Source organism: Oncorhynchus mykiss, chromosome 18 (assembly GCF_013265735.2).
Source record: "Oncorhynchus mykiss isolate Arlee chromosome 18, USDA_OmykA_1.1, whole genome shotgun sequence".
NCBI classification, from domain to species: Eukaryota; Metazoa; Chordata; class Actinopteri; order Salmoniformes; family Salmonidae; genus Oncorhynchus; species Oncorhynchus mykiss.
Genome location: NC_048582.1, coordinates 17,023,479 through 17,050,724, shown reverse-complemented (window position 1 = coordinate 17,050,724; position 27,246 = coordinate 17,023,479). Strand labels below are relative to the sequence as shown.

The following is a 27,246-nucleotide window of genomic DNA, read 5'->3' as shown; positions in this document are numbered from 1 at the left end:
AGCTTACGAGTTACGACCAGGCATCTGGAAAGACCAGGAACCGTTTGTGAGACTACTCCCAGTTGGCTTGACTAGGCTGTTGCTCACAAGATTCTACAGTGATTTGTAAACAACTACAGTACTACATTGTACTAAGTTGGGCACTGTAGTTTTGCAATTCAATATAGTAGCTAGCTACCTCTTGCGCGCCCATACAGACTCTGAGACCACTGTGTATGTACTGTATGTAACTATGTATGGGGGAGTGCTGTGACTCAGCGATGGGATTTTTCTCCCACTGGGCTCAGAGGGCAACCAGGAGCCTGTTGATTCATCCTACACTCTCTCTCTCTCTCTCTCAACGAACAACACTCAAACTGTAAACAAGCTCAGAGAAGACACTCTTAAGATTCATATCAGTATTGAACACAGTGAATCTGACACACACACACAGCCAGTTGAATGCTCTGCCTACTCTGTTGCTCTTATAAGCCAATAATAGCTTCCCACATAAACACACACTCAATCCTGCAACACACTACACTCAACTCCTCTACACTCTCATGTCGTCACACACACACACACACACACACACACACACACACTGACACACTTCATATGGTTGCTATCTTACTTATTACTTTGCTATAATAATCAGGTATTTTTTTTCTCCAGAGCCTTTGTCATAAAAGTCTGCTAGTTAAACTCTCCTTTCTTTTCATGAATTTACTTATACTTATGTTGTAAATTCTTCTACTTCGTGGATAGCCGGTGCCTCAGACAGCAATAGCTACTCTGCCTCGCTGCATTGCCTTGCCTGTCTTTGCTGTTTTACACTGAAATCCATTAGACCTGAGCCAAAGTTGTTGTTTTGGGGATCTGCTCTGAAACGTCTGTAGTCAAGTAGTGGCGGGTGCTACCCCGAGTCCACTGTCTCTGGCTGTGTCTCAAATGACACCCTGTACCCTAAGATGTGCACTACTTTTGACCAGTGCCCCTAATGCTCTGGTCAAAAGTAGTGCACTTTATGGGAATAGGGTGCCGTTTGGGACATAAACCTCTGTTTCCCTCTTATGCAACAGACTGACTTATTGATGATAGCAGGCTAAATGGAGACCATAAATCCACATGTGGAGAAAAGTGAAACCTGCCGTTGGTCAGTCGGCCTGGCCCTATACTAAACAATACTAAGGATAGGACCCATGGAGAGAGGGAGAGCGTGACTGCAAACATGACACAGTGCAGGGAAATGTTCTCCAGCCACCACAGTTGATTATTTATTGGTCTGGGAATCAACATGTGAATGGCCTACAGCATACAGCTCTTTCACAGTTTCTTCCTGAAAGTTTCCCAAGTCACTGAGGAGGTTCTGGAGCAGGGTTTAGGATGGGAACAGTGACACCTCTCTCCTTCCCTTCCCCGTCTGGACAAAGCCTGTCTGGGTCCTGTCAGCCCAGTTTGTCACGAAGCATCCACAGTCCCATCTCTCCCTGTCCCTCTCTGTCCCTTCCTGTCTCTCCTGTGTATTTCTGCTGGAAAACAGTGTCAGCCAGAGAGAAGACATTACCTTATCAGCCTGCTTCTCTTAGCTACTGCAGGAATAAGGAGGGAGAGAAATAGAGAGGGACATATGGGGAGAGGGAGGGCAAAGGGGGCAGGCAGACAGTATGAGAAGAAGGGATGAAGAAAGTGGGAGGGAGAGAGATGGGGGAGAGTGTAAGCAGTGATGACGACGCTGCTGCGTGTGGGTTTGTTTACATGCTGCTCTGCTGTGAGGAGACCGCATCCACAGCCGGGCCCTTCACTCGCTACGCAGACTGTCATCTTACCCTATAGACGAGGAACCAAGCTCAGCTGTTAGGAGCAGAGATGTACTAGTCTGTCTGTACAGCTGTAGCATGCAGCCGGATATGGATTAGCCCTTCTACAGGCCTGCACTGTGCTGTGTCACTCGCCACCATGCTGCTTTTACATTTACTAGCTGCTATGCTAATGCTACTATCTACAGGCTGCCTGTAGCATTCACTGGATAAACGTAGGGATTTTTGGGGAGGTTTTAAATATAGTCTATGTATTGTATCTGATTTATGTGCTGACTGGACTGTAGCCATTTTGCGAAGACGACTATTTAGCATCCCTTCTCATGCTCTGTAGAATTAGGCACTACTCTAACCCCCTATGGTGGTTTTGGCTGGGGTGATGCGCTCAGATGGGCGGTTGACAGGGAATAAATAATACCCAGAGTCCTCTGCATGCTGTTCTAAACGGCCCTCGTCGGCCGTAATGAGTGAGTCCTCTTCAGACTGCCTATGAAGGAGGAATCTAATGGCAGAAACATGCATTTATCATAGTGTGGGTTTATCTATTGATTAAATAGGAAAGCAGCTCCTTGCTGCTCTGTGGCAATGTTTATCTCGTCTTTGTTGCCGTGTTCAGTGTTTGTCTGTTAACTCCCATTGGTGAGATTATAGGCCTAGCTTCTCAGCTATGCCAACATTGGGTTGAATCGGATGGGTTAGCGCTGAACAGTAACAAAAGCCTACACTCACTGGGTCCCCACGACCAGGCTTGAAGAACACTTCGTATCTTGGAATGTGCACAGGTTTGCTTCACGCTGTGAACAGTGTGGTAGCCAGGGGACCCAAAACAGTGGAGAAGTTGAGCCTTGCACTTCAACGCTCTAAGTTTTTGCAGAAATGTACCCACTATGCTGTACACTTTCTGCATATACAGTTGCAAGAATAAGTGTGTGAACCCTGTGGAATTACCTGGATTTCTGCATAAATTGGTCAAAAAATGTGATCTGATCTTCCTCTCACAACAATAGTGTGCTTAAATTAATAACACACAAATTATTGTATTTTTCTTGTCTATATTGAGACATAATTTAAACATTCACTGTGTAGTTTGGGGAAAGTATGTGAACCCCTAGGCTAATGACTTCTCCAAAAGATAATTGGAGTCAGGAGTCGGCTAACTTGGAATCCAATCAATGAGACGAGATTGGAGATGTTGGTTAGAGCTGCCCTGCAATTTTAAAAAAACTCACAAAATGTGAGTTTGCTACTCATATGAAGCATTGCCTGACGTGAACCAATTGTTGACTTGCATAAAGCTGGAAAGGGTTACAAAAGTATCTCTAAAAGCCTTGATGTTCATCAGTCCACAGTAAGACAAATTGTCTATAAATGGAGAAAGTTCAGCACTGTTGCTACTCTCCCTAGGAGTGGCCGTCCTGCAAAAATGACTGCAAGAGCACAGCACAGAGTGCTCAATGAGGTTAAGAAGAATCCTAGAGTGTTAGCTAAAAACTTACAGAAATCTCTGGAACATGCTAACATCTCTGTTGACGAGTCTGCAATAGGTAAAACACGAAACAAGAATGATGTTCATGGGAGGACACCACGGAGAAGCTACTGCTGTCCAAAAATACATTGCCGCATGTCTGAAGTTCGCAAAATAGCACCTGGATGTTCCACAGCTATTCTGTGGATAGATTAAACTGAAGTTGAGTTGTTTGGAAGGAACACCCAACACCATGTGTGTAGAAAAAAAGGCACAGTACACCAACATCAAAACCTCATCCCAACTGTAAAGTATGGTGGCGGGAGCATTATGGTTTGGGCTGCTTTTCTGCCTCAGGGCCTGGACAGCTTGCTATCATCGACAGAAAAATGAATTCCAATTTTGCAGTAGAATGTAAGGCTGTCTGCCAATTGAAGCTCAACAGAAGTTGGGAGATGCAGCAGGACAGCAAAGTATTCAACAACGGAATGGCTTGAACAGAAGAAAATACGCCTTCTGGAGAGGCCCAGTCAGAGTCCTGACCTCAACCCAATTGAGGTGCTGTGGCATGACCTTGAGTAGTTCACACCAGACATCCTCAAGAAAATTGCTGAACTGAAACAACAGTTTTGTAAAGAGGAATGGTCCAAAATTCCTCCTGACCCTTGTGCAGGTCTGATCCGCAACTACAGAACACGTTTGGTTGAGGTTTATTGCTGCTAAAGGAGGATCAACCAGTTGTTAAATCCTAGATACTCCTACATACTTTTCTCACACTGCACTGTAAATGTTTACATGGTGTGTTCAATAAAGACATACAAATGTATAATTGTTTGTGTTATTAGATTAAGCAGACTGTTTGTCTATTGTTGTGACTTCGATGAAGATCAGATCAAATTTTATGACCAGTTTATGCAGAAATCCAGGTAATTCCAAAGGGTTCACATACTTTTGCTTGCCATTTTGTTACGTTACAGCCTTGTTCTAAAATGGATGAAAAGTTTTTTTTGTACTGGGCTCTGTAGCGCCATTCGAACGATCAGATGCCGAGCAGTTGCCATACCAGGCTGTGATGCAACTGGTCAGGATGCTCTCGATGGTGCAGCTGTAGAACTTTTTGAGGATCTGGGGACCCATGCCAAATCTTTTCAGTCTCCTGAGGGGGAAAAGGTGTTGTCGTGGCCTCTTCACAACTGTCTTGGTGTGTTTGGACCATAATAGTTCCTTGGTGATGTGGACACCAAGGAACTTAACTCTCGACCCGCTCCACTACAGCCCCGTTGATGTTAATGAGGCATGTTCGGCCCATCTTTTCCTGTAGTCCACGATCAGCTCATTTGTCTAGCTCACATTGAAGGAGAGGTTGTTGTTGTCCTGGCACCACACTGCCTGATCTCTGACCAGGTCTTGTCGATGATCAGGCCTACCGCTGTTGTGTCGTCAGCAAACTTAATGATGATGATGAAGGTGTCGTGCTTGGCCACGCAGTCGTGAGCGAACAGGGAGTACAGGAGGGGGCTGAGCACGCACCAATGAGGGGCCCCAGTGTTGAGGATCAGCGTGCCAGATGTGTTGTTGCCTACCCTTACCACCTGGGGCGGCCCGTCAGGAAGTCCAGGATCCAGTTGCAGAGGGAGGTGTTTAGTCCCAGAGTTCTTAGCTTAGTGATGAGCTTTGTGGACACTATGGTGTTGAACGCTGAGCTGTAGTCAATGAACAGCACTCTCTTGTTGGTGTTCCTCTTGTCCATGTGGGAGAGGGCAGTGTGGAGTGTAATAGAGATTGTGTCATCTGTGGATCTGTATGTGAATTGGAGTGGGGCCAGGGTGTCTGGGATGATGGTGAAGTCGGAAGTTTACATACACCTTAGCTAAATACATTTAAACTCAGTTTTTTACAATTCCTGACATTTAATCCTAGTAAAAAGTCCCTGTCTTATGTCAGTTAGGATCACCACTTTATTTATTTTTTATCTTTATTTCTTAAGGACTTTGTTGTCCTTAAGCCATTTTTCCACAACTTTGGAAGTATGCTTTGTGTCATTGTCCATTTGGAAGATCCATTTGCGACTAAGCTTTAACTTCCTGACTGATGTCTTGATGTTGCTTCAATATATCCACATCATTTTCCTTCTATATGCCATCTATTTTGTGAAGTGCACCAGTCCGTCCTGCAGCAAAGCACCCCCACAACATGATGCTGCCACCCCCGTGCTTCACGGTTGGGATGGTGTTCTTTGTCTTGCCGGCCTCCCCCTTTTTCCTCCAAACATAACGATGGTCATTATGGCCAAACAGTTCTATTTTTGTTTCATCAGACCAGAGGACATTTCTCCAAAAAGTACGATAGTGTGGTCTAAATCTTATCATGAGGTATTCAACCTCAGGCGAGCAATACCTTGAGGGAAGTGGTGGTTTACCTACTCATCTGCTAATTCTTACAAGCCACTCCGCCGCCTTCCCCCTGTTCCTCCGTATTAAGAATGATGGAGGCCACTGTTCTTGGGGCCCTTAAATGCTGCAGACATTTTTTGGTACCCTTCCACCAATCTGTGCCTGGACAGAATCCTCTCTCGGAGCTCTACGGATAATCCCTTTCGACCTGGTTTGGTTTTTGCTCTGACCTGCACTGTCAACTGTAGGACCTTTGTTTATATAGACATTTCAAAGTGAAAAATTGGGGTCCCTACCTGGCCTGCGCCCAAATGTAGGCATATAAATGTGTCCATTTGCAGATCTGATTGGCTTAATGCACCACAACTAATGAACTGTTGAGCTTCTCAGAGTGATGTTTACTTCACCTCAAACTGAGAGCAAACAAAGTCTGTTTTTACATCCATTGAGAATTACAATCGTTCCTCATTGTATTTGAAAAATATTTTCCATCTCTCTCCCTTTTGGTAACCGCTCAGCGTGAAAGGGAAAAATGTCATGCTCTGATCCAGTCAGAAACGTCATGAAATAGACCTGATTACTTCTTATCAGTGAATGACTTGAAATACATTCAGTAACTCATTTTGGGTTCTGGTACTATTCATATTTAGGTGCAGGAGCTCCACAATAGTTTTTAGATAATATTCTATAAGAGGAATAGGAGCTCAAGCAGTAGACCATTTGAGGTGCCGGTACTCAGTTTAGGCAATGTGATTTATAGAATATTTATTTTTATCAGGATATTTTCTATCTGCAGGCTGCAATGTTTTTTTACATTTTTTGGCTTAATGTAGGCTGTTTTTACGTAGTTGGCAATGGCTTTTCGTTTAGATTTCATTTAGATTTTCATTTAGATTTGGATAGAATTTTGATTTAATCACATGACAATGATTTTGAGATATGAAGACGTTATTCAATTGGTTGAAAGAACAGACTGCTTTTGGTCGACCAAGGTAGGGCTATCTCCGGGGGGAAAAAAATAACACACCGTGACAAAAACACACACACACAATAGGAGTGTGTGTGTGGAGAGGGTGGTCCGGCGGCGCCAGTCCATTGATCAGTGTCTCTGACTGATGATGGACTGAGCAATGCAGGATTGCTTCTGAAATGGAAGGAAGCACACACTGCACTGCCTCAGTAGAGCTTCAAACTAACACACACACATACGTGCACACTGGCAGGCACACACACACCTTCAAAAGGCGAGTTATCTCTTTGAAGAGTGGTGTTTTGGGCCAGGCCATGGCAGAAACAGAATGTCAGATGTGAAGGTTAAATTGTGAAAATGTCTCCTCTTCTGGTTGCCATCATGTGTTGTTGCACACCTCACTACCTATGACTGTGACTTGGCAGTCCTGTAGCCTCGGTCACTGTCAAACCCAATGCACAGATACAGATCATAGCTACTCTGCTGTATTCTCCACTATATACAGTTAGGGGAAGTGGAGCATATACTGAAATATCCTTCTTTTTAGTTTTTCTGACATGTTGTCTCTTCCTCTGGTCAGATCCAGTCTGTTGCTCCTCTCTGACTGGATCAGCTGGCTTCCCCTCCCTCTGGGAAAGGAAAGGGGATACCTAGTCAGTTGCACAACTGAATGCATTCAACCCAAATATTAAGTCCGCATTTAATCCAACCTCTGACTCGGAGAGGTACGGGGGGGCTGCCTTAATCGAGTTGCCCGGGGAGCAGTTGTTGTTTAACTGCCTTGCTCGAGAGCAGAACAGAAAATGTTTCTACTTTGCCAGCTCAGGGACTCAAACCAGCAACCTTTCAGTTACTGGCCCAATGCTCTTAGCCACAACGCTACCTGCCACTCTCTGCCTTCCCCACTGACAGTAAGTACACCTGAACACATCTCAGGCACTTTGTCATGGTGTATTTGCTGTTGGGATGTGGCATCCTAACATGACCCTGAGAGAAGGCTGGTGACTGGAGAGCGAGAGAGATGGAAGGGGGGGGGGGGGGCAGGCACACCATAAGCTGTTGAACGTCAGGTCACGTTCACGTCAGTCCCTCCTTCTCCCTGACATGAACAAGGCCTTGATTTGTAAGTAAGGCAGACAGACCCTACTGTAGGAACTAGGCAGCTAGTCTGCAGGGCTGCACTCACTACTGTAGGAACTAGGCAACCAGTCTAGTCTGGAGTAGATTGATTTTTCAACTCTGATACCGATTTATTGGAGGACCAAAAAAGACAACATACTGATTAATTGTCCGATTTAAAAAAACATGTTTTGATTTTTTTATATATATATATATATATATTTTTTTTTATAATATTTGTAATAATGACCATTACAACTACTGAATGAACACTTTTATTTTAACTTAATATAATATAATAAAACCAATTTAGTCTCAAATAAATAATAAAGTGTTCCATTTGGTTTAAATAATGCAAAAACTGTTGGAGAAGAAAGTAAAAGTGCAATATGTGCCATGTAAGAAAGCTAACGTTTCAGTTCCTTGCTCAGAACATGAGCATATATGAAAGCTGGTGGTTCCTTTTAACACAAGTCTCAATATTCCCAGGTAACTATCATTTCGATTTCAGTGAAATATGGAACCGTTCCATATTTTATCTAACGGGTGGCATCCTTAAGTGAAAACATTGCTGTTACATTGCACAACCTTCAATGTGTCATAATTATGTAAAATTCTGTGTTTGTTAGGAAGAAATGGTGTTCGCAATGAGTCGGGCGGCTCAAACTGCTGCATATACCCTGACTCGCAATATTAAAGTTGCGACGAGCAAACCCGGATCCGGGATCCTATTTATAGCCTCAAGCTCATTGCCATAACGCAACGTTAACTATTCATGAAAATCGCAAATGAAATAAATATGCTAGCTCTCAAGCTTAGGCTTTTGTTAACAACACTGTCATCTCAGATTTTCAAAATATGCTTTTCAACCATAGCAAAACAAGCATTTGTGTAAGAGTTTTGATACCTAGCGTAGCATTTAGCGTAGCATTCAGCGTGCAACATTTTCACAAAAACAAGAAAAGCATTCAAATAAAATAATTTACCTTTGAAGAACTTTGTATGTTTTCAATGAGGAGACTCTCAATTAGATAGCAAATGTACAGTTTTTCCAAAAAGATTATTTGTGTAGGAGAAATCGGTCCGTTTTGTTCTTCACGTTTGGCTGAGAAAAAAAAAAACGAAAATTCAGTCATAACAACGTGAACTTTTTTCCAAATTAACTCCATAATATCGACAAACATGGCAAACGTTGTTTAGAATCAATCCTCAAGGTGTTTTTCACATATCTATTCGATGATAAGTCACTCCTGGCAGTTTGGTTTCTCCTCTCTTCAAAATGGAAAAATGCGCGCACCTGGAGATTGCGCAATAGTTTTGACGGAGGACACCCAGCGGACACCTGGTAAATGTAGTCTCTTATGGTCAATTTTCCAATGATATGCCTACAAATATGTCACAATGCTGCAAACACCTTGCGCATTCACAGCCATATAAGGAGACATTGGTACACAGCGCCTCAAAAATCTGGCTCAGTTCCTGTATGAAATTTCATCTTGGTTTCGCCTGTAGCATTAGTTATGTGGCACTCACAGACAATATCTTTGCAGTTTTGGAAACGTCAGTGTTTTCTTTCCAAAGCTGTCAATTATATGCATAGTCGAGCATCTTTTCGTGACAAAATATCTTGTTTAAAACGGGAACGTTTTTCATCCAAAAATGAAATACTGCCCCCAGAGTTTCATGAGGTTAACTAAATATGCAGGTCTAAAAAAATATAGTGCTTTTTTTCGAGAATGAGCTTGTTAAATCTTCACCCATTTGGTGAAGTAGACAGTGATTCGATGATAAATTAACAGGCACCGCATCAATTCTATTCAACGCAGGACAAGCTAGTTAACCTAGTAATATCCTCAACCATGTGTATCCTCAACCATGTGTAGTTAACTAGTGATTATGTTAAGATTGATTGATTGATTTAAAAAAAAAAAAGATAAGTTTAATGCTAGCTAGCAACTTACCTTGGTTCCTTGCTGCGCTCGCGTAACAGGTAGTCAGCCTGCCACGCAGTCTCCTCGTGGAGTGCAATGTAATCAGCCAAAATCAGCGTCCAAAAATGCCGATTACCGATTGTTATGAAAACTTGAAATCGGCCCTAATTAATCGGCCATTTCGATTAATCGGTCGACCTCTAGTCTGGAGGGCAATACTAACCACTGTAGGAACTAGGTAGCCAGTCTAGTCAGGAGGGCAGCTCTAACTACTCTACATCCATGTAAATGAAGGTGAAGAATATGTAAGACTTTTTGCACCTACAAATTCATCTGGATATTTATTCAGGAAATGAAAATGTCAGGGAAGTCTTAAGATTTTGGAGATATTATTTTGATAGGGACTATTAAATTATATGATGAATCCAGTGCTATTTGACCCTGATACAGGGCTTACTCACATCACCTCATTTAGACATATAAAATAAGCACTGTTAGTGTCAAGAGATGTATTTTTTTAATGAATGTACTCTGTTTGCTCTCCAGCAGTGTTTACCTTCTCCATAGTCATTATGACACAGATACTGGTGTGGTGCAGAGTTGAAGTCTGTTTAGACAAGGCCGGGGCTATAAAAATAACTAATGTGGGCTGGGAGTGCAGGAGGACGACAGTAAGATGGAAACTAGTGACATGGAGGGAGAGCCGTTATCCTGCCTTCTGTATAGGTGTGTTTGATAAGGGAGAGATGGGAAGTCAAGATCTGAGGAAACTCTGAGACGGTATGCTTTTGAGGCGGTATGCTTGTCGTCGTGTGTGTGTATGCGCGTGCGTGATGCCTGGCCTGGACAGTCAGAACCTTGGCAGTCAGTCAACACAGAAACAATTTTTTGCCTTTTAAGGGCAACAGGACTGAGCTCGTCTCCACACTGCCCTTCTCAGGCTTGGAGACTGTCTGAGACTGAGAGCAGAGAAACCCTTGACACAAACACATCCTAATTTCCAGGTGTGATTGGACAAGACCCCTCCGTGTGATAGTGTCAATCCCACTCAGAGAAGTTCCGGGGGGAGGTTCCTGAAACCAGCACAGAGTGGGAAGAACCACGGAGCCTTGAGGTGCTTTCACAACCAAGGCAAGTTGAGGTTTTTAGATTCAAGACAAATTAAAGAATGATCTTGTCGCTTGGCTAGTAATCCTGATGGAGTCAGAGTCACATGGCTGAATTAGACTCATTAACGGTAGAATTAGCAGGAGTGTAGTCTGCTGGGTAGGAGTAAACAGGGAGAGAAAGGAGAAATCTTTCAGGCAGTACCGTGGACGCCTCTCAATGTTAACGCGCTCACTCACTCACCCGGTTCCTTCATAGAGAGCTTTCCAGTTGCGTGCAGCATTAGACTTAACATAACAGCAGAAGTGAAATCCACTAAACCCTTCCAGTCAGATCGGGACGCCAGTAAGACCAGCTGTCGCCGTTGGTGTCACTTCCCTCCTTTTTAAGTTAAATCAGGTAGAAACCTATGCATCGCATTGTCCTTACCAGAGAAGCTAAGGACTTACAATGTCTCAAGTGTCAATGTCTGTTTACTCATATCTGGTTAACCTACAGTACCAGGTGCCCAGGGTAAAACGAAGACACTGAAAATTCATCAAACCCGTATTCGCAAACCTAGAAACCGGTTTGAACCGAGTCTGGTCCCGGCCCAGTCTGTGCGGTATTCTCCAGTCGTTACTGGGTGTGAGAAACTACGTCAGAAACCCAGCAAGGATTTGTTAACCTAGCCGTGGAAGCTCCAAAAGCACATGTGTCCCAGTTCACGTGAGTTACTAATCATCAGGGTCTCCTCACTCTGGTGCTATAAATCAAATGTTATTTGTCACATGCTTTATAAACAACAGGTGTAGACTAGCAGTGCAATGCTTACTTACAGGCCCTTCCCAACAATGCAGAGAGAAAAATATAGGAAAAAAATGGTAAAACAAGGAGTACAACCGTGAGTAACAATAACATGGCTATATACACGGGGTACCAGTACCGAGTCCATGTGCAGGGGTACATTGTAATTGAGGTAGATATGTACATATCGGTAGGGGTAAAGTGACTAGGCAACAGTATAGATAATAAACGGTAGCAGAAGTGTATGTGATGGGTCAAAAGATTTTGAGCAGGGGGTCAGTGCAGATAGTCAAGGTAGCTATTTGGTTAACTATTTAGTAGTCTTCTGGCTTGGGGGTAGAAGCTGTTAGGGTCCTGTTGGTTCCAGACTTGATGCATCGGTACCGCTTGTCGTGCGGTAGCAGAGAGAACAGTCTGTGACTTGGGTGGCTAGAGTCTTTGACAATTTTTAGGGTCTCCCTCTTACACAGCCTGGTATAGAGGTCCTGGATGGCAGGAAGCTTGGCCCCAGTGATGTACTGGGTCGTATGTACTACCCTCTGTAGCGCCTTACGGTCGGATGCCAAGCAGTTGCCATAAACGGTGATGCAGCCAGTCAAGATGCTCTCAATGGTGCAGCTGTATAACTTTTTGAGGATCTGAGGGCCCATGTCAAATCTTTTCAGCCTCCTGAGGGGGAAGAGGTGTTGTCGTGCCTTCTTGACTGTGTTAGTGTGTGAGGACCATGTTACTTCCTTGGTGATGTGGACACAGAGGAACTTGACTCTCAACCCGCTCCATTACAGCCCTGTCGATGTGGATGGGGGTGTGCTTGGCCCTCCCTTTCCTGTAGTCCACGATCCTGGCACCATTGTCGTCGGTGATCAGGCCTACCACTGCTACAATTTGGCTCTTACCAATGTGGCCCATATTCCCAGGCAATTACAAAACAGTTGTAGATAGTAGCCAAAGAACCTGACCATGAATTCAATCAATGTTGATCCATTGTACAGAGAGCACATACAAGACATTTGGATTCATTCCCTGAAGTGCACCCTATTGCCTATATAGTGCACTGTATTTGACTAGAGCCACATGTGCTCTGGCAGGGCAGAAGAGGATATGTGATGAGTGTGCTAACCAGACCTGTATCTGCTGAGCTTTTCACCACCAGCAGCATCCGTTAGCTATCGATGGGCTCTCCTCCAGCATTTTTGCCTGATTAAACAAGACAGGCCTCCAGCACCTTGTACTCCTGCCAGGAAAGCCCCCAGCCCAGCCTCTGTGGGATGATGCCCAACTGACGGCACTCTGGGGATGTGTGTCTCTACGACAGGGTTTCCCCTATGAATGCATAGGCGGGACGCCCACCCTCATTCCCTAGCTCTGTTGCACACCCCTGCCTAAACGTAGACCAAAATATTTGAGGCTATGCAGTCTGGGTATTTAGTTCCCTTCCTTTCTTTTGATGCAACCTAGGAGAAACACTGGCCTGCAGGGGAAGTTTACCTACTTGATCAGAGCAGACATCATTAAGCTAGCAGGATGTCCTTGATGTAACCTAGGAGAAACACTGATCTGCATGGGGAAGTTTACCTACTTGATCAGAGCAGACATCATTAAGCTAGCAGGATGTCCTTGATGAAACCTAGGAGAAACACTGATCTGCATGGGGAAGTTTACCTACTTGATCAGAGCAGACATCATTAAGCTAGCAGGATGTCCTTGATGTAACCTAGGAGAAACACTGGCCTGCAGGGGAAGTTTACCTACTTGTTCAGAGCAGACATCATTAAGCTAGCAGGATGTCCTTGATGTAACCTAGGAGAAACACTGATCTGCATGGGGAAGTTTACCTACTTGATCAGAGCAGACATCATTAAGCTAGCAGGATGTCCTTGATGCAACCTAGGAGAAACACTGGCCTGCAGGGGAAGTTTACCTACTTGATCAGAGCAGACATCATTAAGCTAGCAGGAAGTCCTCATCCTTCTGCTCCTACTCATCATCATCATAACACACAGTAATGTGCCTTCCAGTCAAACTGATGACTAACCCTTCTGCCATGTCTATGTCCTTACAGTCCAACTAAATAAGTAAACCTTTTTCTTCAGGAAACCTGGTTAATGTGTTTCATTGAGCAAAGCCCAGAGTGATACTTTGAAGAGCGCACTGTTGTTACCATGGAGACAATAGGGGGCAGATGAAGGAGTGGTTCCATCAGAATCCTTAATACAAACAGCAGGATGTTTTTCTATCTCGCCACAGCTGAATCTCTGGGAAAGTCCACATGAACGCTAGAAAGGCTCTCTGCATAAAGGATGCCCTACATATCAGCCCAACACTTGTCATTTAACACAGAAGTGGACCTGTGGTATCACAGAGGAACAAAGCGTTCAACGGAACCTTGATAAGTGGTTTTGTTTATACGGCACATCCAGGCAGTGTTGATCATCTTGACTCAGCTGGGTATTGTCAATAGACGTATGTGAAAGCAAGCAGCTCTGACCTTTTCCTCCTTGCCTGACCTAGTCTCTCTGAGGTGTTCTAGCCCTAGTGCTGTGGGCTGTTGCTAGCTACTATACTCCAGATGTTAGCAGTGACAGAAATAGAGTGTGGATCTCTATTGAAGCTGTTAAGTAGACCAGGGCTGGTCTACTACCCACAGCCTCCAGCCTCAGTGTAAATGGGCTAATTGTTCCTGTTTGAGGAGAGACCTGGTTCCTGGGCTAACTGGCCAATGGCTGAGGGCCTTCCCTGGACGAACTATGTCCCCTGAGGGGGAGGTGTGGGGAGAGGATGAGGAGTGGGAGGGACATTGGATGGTTTTGTGATGAAGAGTGAGAGCAGAAATGTGCTCTATTTGGAATACGCATCACTGATATGAAAGTGGTCAGTTCAACATTGAGAAAAACGTCTGTCACCACTCATTGTTATTTTGCGTGAAGGGCACAAGTTGCTCCATTCATGCCTATTCAAACCCTTCTTCAGTTGATGCCAGCTTATACAGTGCATTCGCTGCACAGCTATTCTCAGGTCTTTCCAGGGATGTTCAATCGGGTTCAAGTCTGGGATCTGGCTGGGCCACTCAAGGACATTCAGAGCCACTCCTGTGTTGTTGTCTTGACTGTGTGCTTAGGGTCGTTGTCCTGTTGGAAGGTGAACCTTCACCCCAGTCTGAGGTCCTGAGCGTGCTGGAGCAGGTTCTCAGTACTTTTGCTCCGTTCATCTTCCCCTTGGTCCTGACTAGTCTCCCAGTCCCTGCCGCTGAAGAACATCCCCACAGGATGATGCTGCCACCACCATGCTTCACCGTAGGGATGGTGCCAGGTTTCTTCCAGACTTGATGCTTGGCATTCAGGCCAAATAGTTCAATCTTGGTTTCATCAGACCAGAGACTAATTTTTCTCATGGTCTGAGAGTCCTTTTGGTGCCTTTTGGCAAACTCCAAGCGGGCTGTCATGTTCCTATTACTGAGGATTGGCTTCCGCCAGGCCACTCTACCATAAAGGCCTGATTGGTGGAGTGCTGCAGAGATGGTTGTCCTTTTGGAAGGTTCTCCCATCTCCACAGAGGAACTCTGGAGCTCTGTAAGTGTGACGACATAGGGTTCTTGGTCACCTCCCTGACCAAGGCCCTTCTCCCCCGATTGCTCAGTTTGGCCCGGGGGCCAGCTCTAGGAAGAGTCTTGGCGGTTCCAAACTTCTTCCATTTAAGAATGATGGAGGCCACTGGGTTCTTTGGGACCTTCAATGTTACAGAAATGTTTTGGTACCCTTCCCCAGATTTGTGCCTGGACACAATCCTGTCTCGGAGATCTACGGACAATTCCTTCAACCTCTTGGCTTGGTTTTTGCTCTGACATGCACGGTCAACTGTGGGACCTTTTATATAGATAGGTGTGTGCCTTTCCATATATATATATATTTTAGAAAAATCAAAACCTTTTCACTTTGTCATTATGGGGTGTTGTGTGTGTAGATTGATGGGACTAAAATATTGTATACATTTTAGAATAAGGCTGTTGCATGACAATGTGGAGGGGTCTGAATACTTTCTGAAGGCACTGTATGCTGCCATTATTTAATACGTTTTATAACTCTCAGTTCCTCTATGCAATCAATTAACTGATGACTTGAGGGTTGAAATATGTGTGATTTGACACCTACTCCATCGCGGCTTCTCTCTGAATTAATGTGATAAAGTGCCCCTTGAAATTGTAAGCAACCGTTTTGAAATGACGTGAGAGCATTGTGTAAACAGGACGAATAACATTGTCGTATTCAGAGCTTGTTCCTGTCTGCTGGCAGGCTGAAGGACAGTCTGTGTTTACTTCATGTTGTACACTTTGTGCCCAAACAAAGACCATGCATCCACTGTATCAAAACTCTGAACATAGGATTCCATGGACGAAAGCCTTGCTAGACAGTCAGACACGAGTACACACATAGACACACACTGAGGGACAGTACACACACACACACACATAATCTAATTTGTCAGATGCGGTTGAGAGCAGATTGTGCAGCAGAGAGATGGATGCAGTGCCCTGGGGATGCTGTTGAAGCAGAGTAATGATGTCTAACTGCATGTTCAGACACGTGCTGCTCTCTCTGTCGATGTCCCTCCATCCCTGTCTCTCTATATATATTTCCGTCCATCCCTCTCTCTCTTTGTATGTGGACTAGCCTCTCCTCTGGGAGTCCAGCCACCTCCACAGCCTGCAGTGCTCCTGCACCAAAAGTGAAATTTGAGCAGAGAAGATGAAGGGGGGGTACAGAGAGGGAAAAGAGAGAGAGAAACAATGGTCAGAGTGGAGATGTGAATGGACGTATAGTTGGTGTGGTCCCTTATGTTTATCATTGTCTCTCCCTCCTTCGCCCAGCTCGTAGAGGAAGGCCCAGGCGGGGCCGTGGAGTGGCTCAGTACAAGGGTGCGTGTTCTCACCACCACCACCCGTGCCTCTCCTCCCCCCTGGAGCAGGCCAGCAGGATCAGGATGTCGGAGGCTAGAGAGCGTAGCCCCCGCCACCAGAGACCCTGGTCAGTGTACCGGGCCAACACCTTTGACCTCTCCTCTGAGATGATCGGCCTGGCACTTGCAGGTGAGAATGGGAAAGGGTTGTGTGTTGGACACAGACTATATCAAGGAAACAAACAATAGAGACCATGTGATGAACAATTGGTAATGGAATTACTTCCTGCCTTGTACACATCCTGTTGATCCAGTCTGTATATCAAGGTACACCAACATGTTTTTATCACTGTTGTCCTTTCATTTCTGCCAACTGAATTAGTGGAAAATGACTTGTATGAGTTAATGCTACTTTGGTGTTTTGTAGGGAACAGCCAGGATCCAGATGAGCCTGTTCTAGAGTTCAGTGTGGGTGAGTACAGTAAATTAACTTCTATAGGAATTTGTCTTTCATTTCTTGTTCCGTGCGTTCCAACGTGCTGTGTCCCTCCCTCCCCAGCCTGTAATGAGTTGGTGACCCCAGCTCTGGAGCGGAAACCCAACAGCTTTGTGGCAGTGAGCTGCACCACCCCTCCCCAGGCCTTCTGGACCAAACACTCCCAGACGGAGATCATCGAGGTGAGACAGGCCATCATCCATCGTCCCTCTGCCCCCTGGGGCCGTCGTCCCTCTGCCCCCTGGGGCCGTCGTCCCTCTGCCCCCTGGGGCCGTCGTCCCTCTGCCCCCTGGGGCCGTCGTCCCTCTGCCCCCTGGGGCCGTCCATTGCACTGCTCTGTTGTGTTCCTATATGATTGTAGGATGTTATCCGGCAGGTAGCCTAGCGGTTCAAAGTTTGAACCAGGAACTGAAAGGTCGCTGGTTTGAATACCCGAGCCGACAAGGTGAAGAATCTGTTCATGTGCCTTTGAGCAAGGCACTTAACCCCAATTTTCTCCAGGGGCGCCGTACTACTATGGCTGGCCCTGTAAAACAACACAATCTACTGCACCCATCTGGTGTATGTGACAATAAAACATGATTTTAGAACGTTGTTAACTAATATCTTACTGTATGTGTACAGTTTAGATGAAGCAACAATGAGAGCTTCATGGATTGATTGCTTCCCCCTACAGGGCACCAATAACCCTATATTCCTGAGCAGCATAGCCTTCTTCCAGGACTCTCTGATCAACCAGCAGACGCAGGTCAAGCTGTCTGTGTACGACGTCAAGGACCGCTCTCAGGGCACGGTGGGTAGAATATTAGATAAGATGACATTAAAACACCAAGTAATATGTCCCCATCAGATAATAAACTACTAGGTCAGTCCCATTCCTCTCATCACCTCCCTTCCCTCACCAGCCACCTTGGGAGTGTTGTTGTCTTCGATGTCTCTCTGTTTTCTTTCTCTCTCGCTCACTCCCTCCCTTGTTCTCTCCCTCGCTTTCTCTCTTTTTATTCTCTCGCTTTCTCTCTTTCTCCTGACCTAGATGTATTTATTGGGCTCAGCTCTGTTTCCTGTGAAGGAGTTGCTGCAGGAGAAGAACCACAGGTTACACCTGACCCTGAGGTAGGAGAGAGACAGGTTACACCTGACCCTGAGGTAGGAGAGACACAGGTTACACCTGACCCTGAGGTAGGAGAGAGACAGGTTACACCTGACCCTGAGGTAGGAGAGACACAGGTTACACCTGACCCTGAGGTAGGAGAGACGCAGGTTACACCTGACCCTGAGGTAGGAGAGACACAGGTTACACCTGACCCTGAGGTAGGAGAGACACAGGTTACACCTGACCCTGAGGTAGGAGAGACACAGGTTACACCTGACCCTGAGGTAGGAGAGACGCAGGTTACACCTGACCCTGAGGTAGGAGAGAGACAGGTTACACCTGACCCTGAGGTAGGGGAGACACAGGTTACACCTGACCCTGAGGTAGTAGAGACACAGGTTACACCTGACCCTGAGGTAGGAGAGACACAGGTTACACCTGACCCTGAGGTAGGAGAGACGCAGGTTACACCTGACCCTGAGGTAGGAGAGACGCAGGTTACACCTGACCCTGAGGTAGGAGAGACACAGGTTACACCTGACCCTGAGGTAGGAGAGACACAGGTTACACCTGACCCTGAGGTAGGAGAGACACAGGTTACACCTGACCCTGAGGTAGGAGAGACGCAGGTTACACCTGACCCTGAGGTAGGAGAGACGCAGGTTACACCTGACCCTGAGGTAGGGGAGACGCAGGTTACACCTGACCCTGAGGTAGGGGAGACGCAGGTTACACCTGACCCTGAGGTAGGGGAGACGCAGGTTACACCTGACCCTGAGGTAGGGGAGACGCAGGTTACACCTGACCCTGAGGTAGGGGAGACGCAGGTTACACCTGACCCTGAGGTAGGGGAGACGCAGGTTACACCTGACCCTGAGGTAGGGGAGACGCAGGTTACACCTGACCCTGAGGTAGGGGAGACGCAGGTTACACCTGACCCTGAGGTAGGGGAGACGCAGGTTACACCTGACCCTGAGGTAGGGGAGACGCAGGTTACACCTGACCCTGAGGTAGTGGAGACGCAGGTTACACCTGACCCTGAGGTAGTGGAGACGCAGGTTACACCTGACCCTGAGGTAGTGGAGACGCAGGTTACACCTGACCCTGAGGTAGTGGAGACGCAGGTTACACCTGACCCTGAGGTAGGGGAGACGCAGGTTACACCTGACCCTGAGGTAGGGGAGACGCAGGTTACACCTGACCCTGAGGTAGGAGAGACGCAGGTTACACCTGACCCTGAGGTAGTGGAGACGCAGGTTACACCTGACCCTGAGGTAGTGGAGACGCAGGTTACACCTGACCCTGAGGTAGTGGAGACGCAGGTTACACCTGACCCTGAGGTAGTGGAGACGCAGGTTACACCTGACCCTGAGGTAGGGGAGACGCAGGTTACACCTGACCCTGAGGTAGTGGAGACGCAGGTTACACCTGACCCTGAGGTAGGGGAGACGCAGGTTACACCTGACCCTGACAGTCATGTGTTTACCATAAACACCTCTCTGATCAGACAGGATTCGTATGTGATTAATTATAATTATAATATCTATATAATATAATTATTAATATAATTATAATAATATAATCTAAGATATAATTATCTTCATATTGCTCCCGAGTGGCGCGGTGTTCTGCATCTCAGTGCTAGGTGTGTCACTACAGACACCCTGGTTCGAATCCAGGCTTTATCACAGTAGGCCGTGATGGGGAGTCCCATAGGGTGGCGCATAATTGGCCCAGCATCGCCGGGGTAGGCCGTCGTTGTAAAATAAGAATTTGTTCTTAACTGACTTGCCTAGTTAAATAAAGGTTAAATAAAAATAAAAAATGCCATGCCTTTGGTACGGTGGCAGGTAGCCTAGTGGTTGGAGCGCTGTGCCAGTAACCCGAGCCGGCAAGGTAAAACTAAATCTGTGTGCCCTTGAGCAAGGCACTTAATCCTAATTGTTCCAGGGTTGCTGTTGTATCAGGTGTGTCCTTCTTGCTGCCAACGCTCACTAATCCTGTTTCATTCTTTAGTTATCAATGGCTGACCCTGGCCGTGACCCCACTCTGTGAGGGGGTCTCAGGAGTTGGGATATGGGAGAAGAAAAATAAATCTAATTCACACATGTATAATATATTCTTGTACATTTGTGAAATGGGACAAATGTAAACACCCAAATGATTATTGTCTTAGAACAGATGAGGATGCTTAAATGTATGGCTCCATAGTAATGTAAATATGAAGCCTATACATTTTTCAGCTAGATTGTTTTGGGTCTGTCATAGTTTTCTGCTGTTTGATCGTTGCTTACTGTAGACTGTGTGTTCCTGGGGGATGCCGTTGACAGCCCTATTGGTGTGTGTTATTGATGAACAGATCTGCAGAGAACAAGCACGTGGGGAACATCACCATCATTGCCTGGCAGATAGAGGAGAAGCGGGACCAGAGGACTCTGCCTGTTGCCAGGTTACCAGACGCCATCAACGGCAGGGTGAGCTTCCGAGACTCTCGCCGGATCCCTACCGCTGACACCAAATGTCAGACACCCGTGACCTGTGAGACCGTGGCCAGGGTCGTGTGTGTGTGTGTGCATATATCCTGCATGTGTGACTCTTCTATCCTTGTGTGCCACAGACCGTGCTTCCGGTGGATGAGAGCCTGACAGAATCCATGGGTGTCAGAGCCAAATATGCATCTTTATGCAAAGACACCCTGCTGACATCAGGTAGGAGGGACAGCTGGGTCTGTCCCATTATCTCAGCCCACTGGCACCACCTCTACCAAAGCCCACTAGAAGAGCCTGTCACCCCACTGAGACACTTTGTAAGCAGGCGCCTATATTTCAGTGTCACCTGAGACGAATGCAGTTAGGTATCATCTTCCGTAACATTTCACCTAATGTCATTGTCTGTTCTAAAAATGATTTCTGCGGCTCTAAATGATTTGATTGGACATCCATCTGATCCGTCCCTCATGGCTGGATGTTAGCAGGTTTCACTGAGTAATGTCATTACCCGTACGCTCAGTGAGAGATTGTTGCTTTTCTTAGTCACCACTCTCAGATGTGTGTGTGTGTGTCTGGACAGACATCTGTATACAGTGGAATGGCTTATTGTCCTCTGGGAAGGAAATACTTTTTCACATGCTCCTCTTACACTTTAAATCACCACGAGACAAAATATGACCTTTCGAAATATGCAGGTCCTTTATCATTTATTACTTGACCTGTGGAGCAAAAGAAATGATTGAGAGATTGTGGTAGATGATGTTGAGCATGTTCCGTGTGTGTGTCTCTCTCAGTGTTTGGAGGCACCATGTCCAGAATGTATCGTTTCCCCACCACGGACGGTCACCACCTGCGGGTGCTAGAACAGATGGCTGAAAGTGTGTTGTCTCTCAACATCCCCAGACAGTATGTCAAACTACTGCTGGAGGAGGACGCTGCCAGGTACACTACTACACATATTCACACACACAGAGACATATACCTCCACGACATGTGTCCAGGGATTTGTTAATTGAGTGTGCATTAATAAAATATAATTTAATTCCTAAGTTGCCAAAGTGTGTGTGTTTGACGTGTTTTCAGGGTTTGTGAGCTGGAGGAGCTGGGGGAGTTGTCACCATGCTGGGAGAACCTACGACGACAGATAGTCACTCAGTACCAGAACATCATCCTCGCGTACCAGGAGACTCTCTCTGACCTCACCAACTACAAGGGTTAGTACTGTACACACACACACGACTACCAGGAGACTCTCTCTGACCTCACCAACTACAAGGGTTAGTACTGTACACACACACACACACACACGACTACCAGGAGACTCTCTCTGACCTCACCAACTACAAGGGTTAGTACTGTACACACACGACTACCAGGAGACTCTCTCTGACCTCACCAACTACAAGGGTTAGTACAGTACACACACACACACACACACACACACACACACACACACACACACACACACACGACTACCAGGAGACTCTCTCTGACCTCACCAACTACAAGGGTTAGTACTGTACACACACACACACACACACACGACTACCAGGAGACTCTCTCTGACCTCACCAACTACAAGGGTTAGTACTGTACACACACACGACTACCAGGAGACTCTCTCTGACCTCACCAACTACAAGGGTTAGTACTGTACACACACACACGACTACCAGGAGACTCTCTGACCTCACCAACTACAAGGGTTAGTACTGTACACACACACACACAACTACCAGGAGACTCTCTCTGACCTCACCAACTACAAGGGTTAGTACTGTACACACACACACACACACACACAACTACCAGGAGACTCTCTCTGACCTCACTAACTACAAGGGTTAGTACTGTACACACACACACGACTACCAGGAGACTCTCTGACCTCACCAACTACAAGGGTTAGTACTGTACACACACACACGACTACCAGGAGACTCTCTCTGACCTCACTAACTACAAGGGTTAGTACTGTACACACACACACACGACTACCAGGAGACTCTCTCTGACCTCACCAACTACAAGGGTTAGTACAGTACACACACACACACACACACACACACACACACACACACACACGACTACCAGGAGACTCTCTGACCTCACCAACTACAAGGGTTAGTACTGTACACACACACACACACACACACACGACTACCAGGAGACTCTCTCTGACCTCACCAACTACAAGGGTTAGTACTGTACACACACACACACACACACGACTACCAGGAGACTCTCTCTGACCTCACCAACTACAAGGGTTAGTACTGTACACACACGACTACCAGGAGACTCTCTCTGACCTCACCAACTACAAGGGTTAGTACAGTACACACACACACACACACACACACACGACTACCAGGAGACTCTCTCTGACCTCACCAACTACAAGGGTTAGTACTGTACACACACACACACACACACACACGACTACCAGGAGACTCTCTCTGACCTCACCAACTACAAGGGTTAGTACTGTACACACACACACACACACACACGACTACCAGGAGACTCTCTCTGACCTCAGCAACTACAAGGGTTAGTACTGTACACACACACACACACACACACGACTACCAGGAGACTCTCTCTGACCTCAGCAACTACAAGGGTTAGTACTGTACACACACACACACACACACGACTACCAGGAGACTCTCTCTGACCTCACCAACTACAAGGGTTAGTACTGTACACACACACACACACACACGACTACCAGGAGACTCTCTCTGACCTCACTAACTACAAGGGTTAGTACTGTACACACACACACACACGACTATCAGGAGACTCTCTCTGACCTCACTAACTACAAGGGTTAGTACAGTACACACACACACACACGACTACCGGGAGACTTTCTCTGACCTCACCAACTACAAGGGTTAGTACTGTACACACACACACACGACTACCAGGAGACTCTCTGACCTCACCAACTACAAGGGTTAGTACAGTACACACACACACACACACACACACACACACACACACACACACACGACTACCAGGAGACTCTCTCTGACCTCACTAACTACAAGGTTTAGTACTGTACACACACACACACGACTACAAGTAACACACTAACTTATTTCAGCCTCAGATAACTATGTCTAAGGTGGTTTGTTGTGGTTTAACATGAGAATCCTACTCTGTCTATTCCACCCCTCTCTTTTCTCTGGTCTTTCTTCTAGGTCCGTCGTTCAAGGCCAGTAACCTGAAGGCAGAGAGGAAGCTGGAGTTCATACCCACTAACCTTCATGTCCAGAGGATGAGGGTGCAGGATGAGTCTGGCTTTGGTGAGCTGAGCCCCATTCCCTGTTTCCCCCTCCCTGGATGTTCATGCAGCTCTCCACTTTGGCCTTAATAGTTATGTTCCCCCAGACCACACGTATGACGTGGTGACTATCGGGGCTCCCGCCGCCCACTACCAGGGCTTCAAGAACAGCGGCCTGCGCAAGCAAATCACCAAGTTCGAGGAGGCCAAGAAACAGTGAGTATAGAACCTCACAAAGAGGTGGAACCGGGGTAGAACCTTGGTTAGACCTTTGTATTAGGTGTATCCTTCTTGCTGCCAATGCAACACATGTTTTTCAGCTAACAACCCTACTGACAGACTATCTGGCTGTGTATGGGCTTGGCTTTTTAAGTCTTGTTTTTAACAGACACATTTCTAATCAAGTGAATCCGAAGTCTGTTTTTGGTAGAGAAACACCCTTGTATCTCTCCCCATCCCCTTTTAAAATGGTATTGGAACATTGGACTGCATCAACATGTTTACGGTGTTTTAACAGGTTTTAACCATTAGGTAGAATGAATACCTGCATTAAACACAAACCACTGCTTTTGTCGAAACATTAACGTCATTATACAGTTGAGAATCACATCCTGAGAATATTATGTATGTGGTTAATGAATGATTCCCCACAACATACTGTCAAATGCAATGCCTCATTTATCAAATCCATGTACGTCTGTTTTCCCTTGTTCCTGTGCTACTGCATGATCCGTATTTTGACGGCCGACTTCCTGTCTGTTTCCTCATTGTACACTACATGCTATGCTGCTTTTAGCCTTGGCATTTCCCCTTAATTATATTTCAGAGACGATTTTCAGTTTTCTGGCTTTTTAATTTTTTCCAATTGCATCTTTATTTTCTAATCAGCGTTTATGAGGAAGAATGGTGAGTTCCTATGTACTCTGATTCTGTTCTTTAGACATTTTATTCTCCCCACTGTTTGTTTGGTTCTTTCTGCACGGAAATAATTGTTTGTTCGCCGTCACTGAGTTTGTTGTTTTAGCTGTAAGGCTGAGTCACTCAGTCACCTACCTGTGTTTCACCACTGTAAGTGTGAATCCACAATGGCTGCCTGTGAGTACCATCGTAAGCTACTGTATATGGACAGAGGGTGATCTACAGTAGAGCGCTTGCTATGGGGTTTGAGGCATAGAACATTCTACATCTTAAACAGTCTGCCTCACTCTGAACATCTGTGGTTCTATGTCTAGATAGTGTTGTCTGTGTTCCAGGTGAGGAACAGGCTTGTGCATGCAGATATGAATGCTCACCTCAGTCCCAGACCTGCAGAGTAGAATATTCTAGCAGAGTTTAATTATTCAGATATGTATTGTATGCAGCCAGGTGTGTAATCTGTCAAGCAGTGTGAGAGAATGTTGCAGAAGTACAATCTCCTTCAGTTCAGTTCCCAGAAAGCAGTCTCACGTTCCTGTGTGTGCTCTTACCATCTTTGTCTACACATCTGCGTCTACTGTCTCTGTCTGTACGTGTCTACTGTCTCTGTCTGTGTCTGTCTACTGTCTGTGTCTGTCTACTGTCTGACTTCTGTGTCTGTGACTACTGTCTACGTCTCTGTGACTACTGTGTCTGTGACTACTGTGTCTACTGTGTCTGTGACTACTGTGTCTGTGACTACTGTGTCTACGTGTCTGTGACTACTGTCTCTGTGACTGTGTCTACTGTATGAGTGACTCAGGGTAAATGCTGTGTTCTCTTAACACCCCACCCTGTCCGTCCCTGCAGCAGTGCCCTGTCCAGCTGTCAGTCTATAGTGTACATCCCCCAGGACATTGTCCGGGCCAAGGAGATCATCTCCCACATCAACACCCTGAAGACCCAGGTCAGCTACTATGCTGAGAGGCTGTCCCGCGCCGCCAAGGACCGCTCTGCCAACGGTCTGGAGAGGACCCTCGCCATCCTGGCTGATAAGGTGAGGGAAAGCCTCTAGCCTGGTATCAGGTCTGTTGGGGAAGAAGAGCCCCTAGCCTGGTACCAGGTCTGTTGGTGAAGGAGAGCCCCTAGCCTGGTACCAGGTCTGTTGGGGAAAGAGAGCCCCTAGCCTGGTACCAGGTCTGTTGGGGAAGGAGAGCCCCTAGCCTGGTACCAGGTCTGTTGGGGAAGGAGAGCCCCTGGCCTGGTACCAGGTCTGTTGGGGAAGGAGAGCCCCTGGCCTGGTACCAGGTCTGTTGGTGAAGGAGAGCCCCTAGGCTGGTGCCAGGTCTGTTGGGGAAGGAGAGCCCCTAGGCTGGTACCAGGTCTGTTGGTGAAGGAGAGCCCCTAGCCTGGTACCAGGTCTGTTTGTGCTGTTTTATTGACCTTTGTGGGGTGTGTATTTTGTCTTCAGTCATAAACCCAAAGAGATTAATAAATAATTTTACCAATTTAATTTGTCATCATGTGGACTGAAGAGAATACAGAATGGCCTCTCTTGCTTGGCTCAATTCCCGCTGTGTGGTTCGTATGACCTTTACCCTCAGACTCGCCAGCTGGTGACTGAGTGCGACTGCAAACTGCTGGCCTCGGCCATCCAGGCGCTGAACGCGGCACGCCCCGAGTACATCGCCTCCAAGGCGTCACCCTCCGCCGACGCCACCGATCAAGTAGTCCTGCGCAACGACCAGGACACGCTGTTGGCCAAGTGGAGCGGATGCAACAGCCGCTCCTCGCTGCACGTCGACTGGCACGAGGAGGAGTGGGTAAGGCAAGGGGTCACCAGGGCTCAGGGGTTCACAGGTCAACTCCAGTTTAGCCTTCGTGGTTTAGGAGCACTTAAATCCAGTTCCAGTATGTAAGGAAGAAAGCAGTGTGTTTACTGAGGGATTTGGTTTGTTGGTCCATCAGATGTCTAGACTGGAACACTAGATTTTATTGGCTTTTGTTTATTCTCTTCTCTTGTCTCTCCTCCCTTCTCCTCTCTTCCACCCTTCTCTCCCTTCCCCTACACTGTACTTCTCTTTTGTGTTCCTCCTCCCCTCTTCATTCCCTCCCCCCAGGAGAAGGTGTGGCTAAATGTAGACAAGAGTCTGGAGTGTATTATCCAGCGGGTGGACAAACTCCTTCAGAAGGACCGTCTGCCTGCCGACAGCAGCCAGGGGGACACTACCCCAGGCCACCAGCAGGGCGGCAGCAGTAAGAAAGGTAACCAGAGTACCAGGGCATTCTGGATCAACCCTGAATGCATGACCCAGGAGGAGCCTTCATCATCACTACCTTCCCCCCCATCATCATCATCCTCCCTCCTGCCTGCTCTCACCCTGAATCTGACTCATGCATGCCCACCCAGCCCTGACAAAAACCCATGTAGGTTTCTTTCCTTTCTTACTTCACTTCACTTGCTTTTTAGCTTTGTCATGCACATTTGTCCTCTCATCATACTGCTATCATATTCA

General features: G+C 46.5%; 1 protein-coding gene across 12 annotated transcripts in view; it reads left to right on the top strand.

The window, feature by feature from the left end:
* LOC110495689 (inositol polyphosphate-4-phosphatase type I A) overlaps positions 1-27,246 on the top strand; it is a 41,356-nt gene that overhangs the window by 2,758 nt on the left and 11,352 nt on the right. For 3 of the 12 annotated variants that reach the window (XM_036952068.1, XM_036952067.1, XM_036952065.1), the window contains exons 2-16: positions 16,435-16,653; positions 16,891-16,935; positions 17,023-17,141; positions 17,636-17,752; positions 17,993-18,072; positions 20,412-20,526; positions 20,670-20,760; positions 21,336-21,483; positions 21,625-21,755; positions 23,754-23,858; positions 23,944-24,052; positions 24,725-24,742; positions 25,601-25,787; positions 26,335-26,553; positions 26,851-26,995. In XM_036952068.1, coding sequence (XP_036807963.1) covers positions 16,548-16,653; positions 16,891-16,935; positions 17,023-17,141; positions 17,636-17,752; positions 17,993-18,072; positions 20,412-20,526; positions 20,670-20,760; positions 21,336-21,483; positions 21,625-21,755; positions 23,754-23,858; positions 23,944-24,052; positions 24,725-24,742; positions 25,601-25,787; positions 26,335-26,553; positions 26,851-26,995 — 1,735 coding nt within the window. In that variant the 5' untranslated portion in view covers positions 16,435-16,547. Of the gene's footprint in view, positions 1-16,434; positions 16,654-16,890; positions 16,936-17,022; positions 17,142-17,635; positions 17,753-17,992; positions 18,073-19,473; positions 19,492-20,411; positions 20,527-20,669; positions 20,761-21,335; positions 21,484-21,624; positions 21,756-23,753; positions 23,859-23,943; positions 24,053-24,724; positions 24,743-25,600; positions 25,788-26,334; positions 26,554-26,850; positions 27,158-27,246 lie in introns of all 12 variants that reach the window. The other 9 variants (XM_036952064.1, XM_036952060.1, XM_036952072.1 and 6 more) reach the window with 6 other exon arrangements.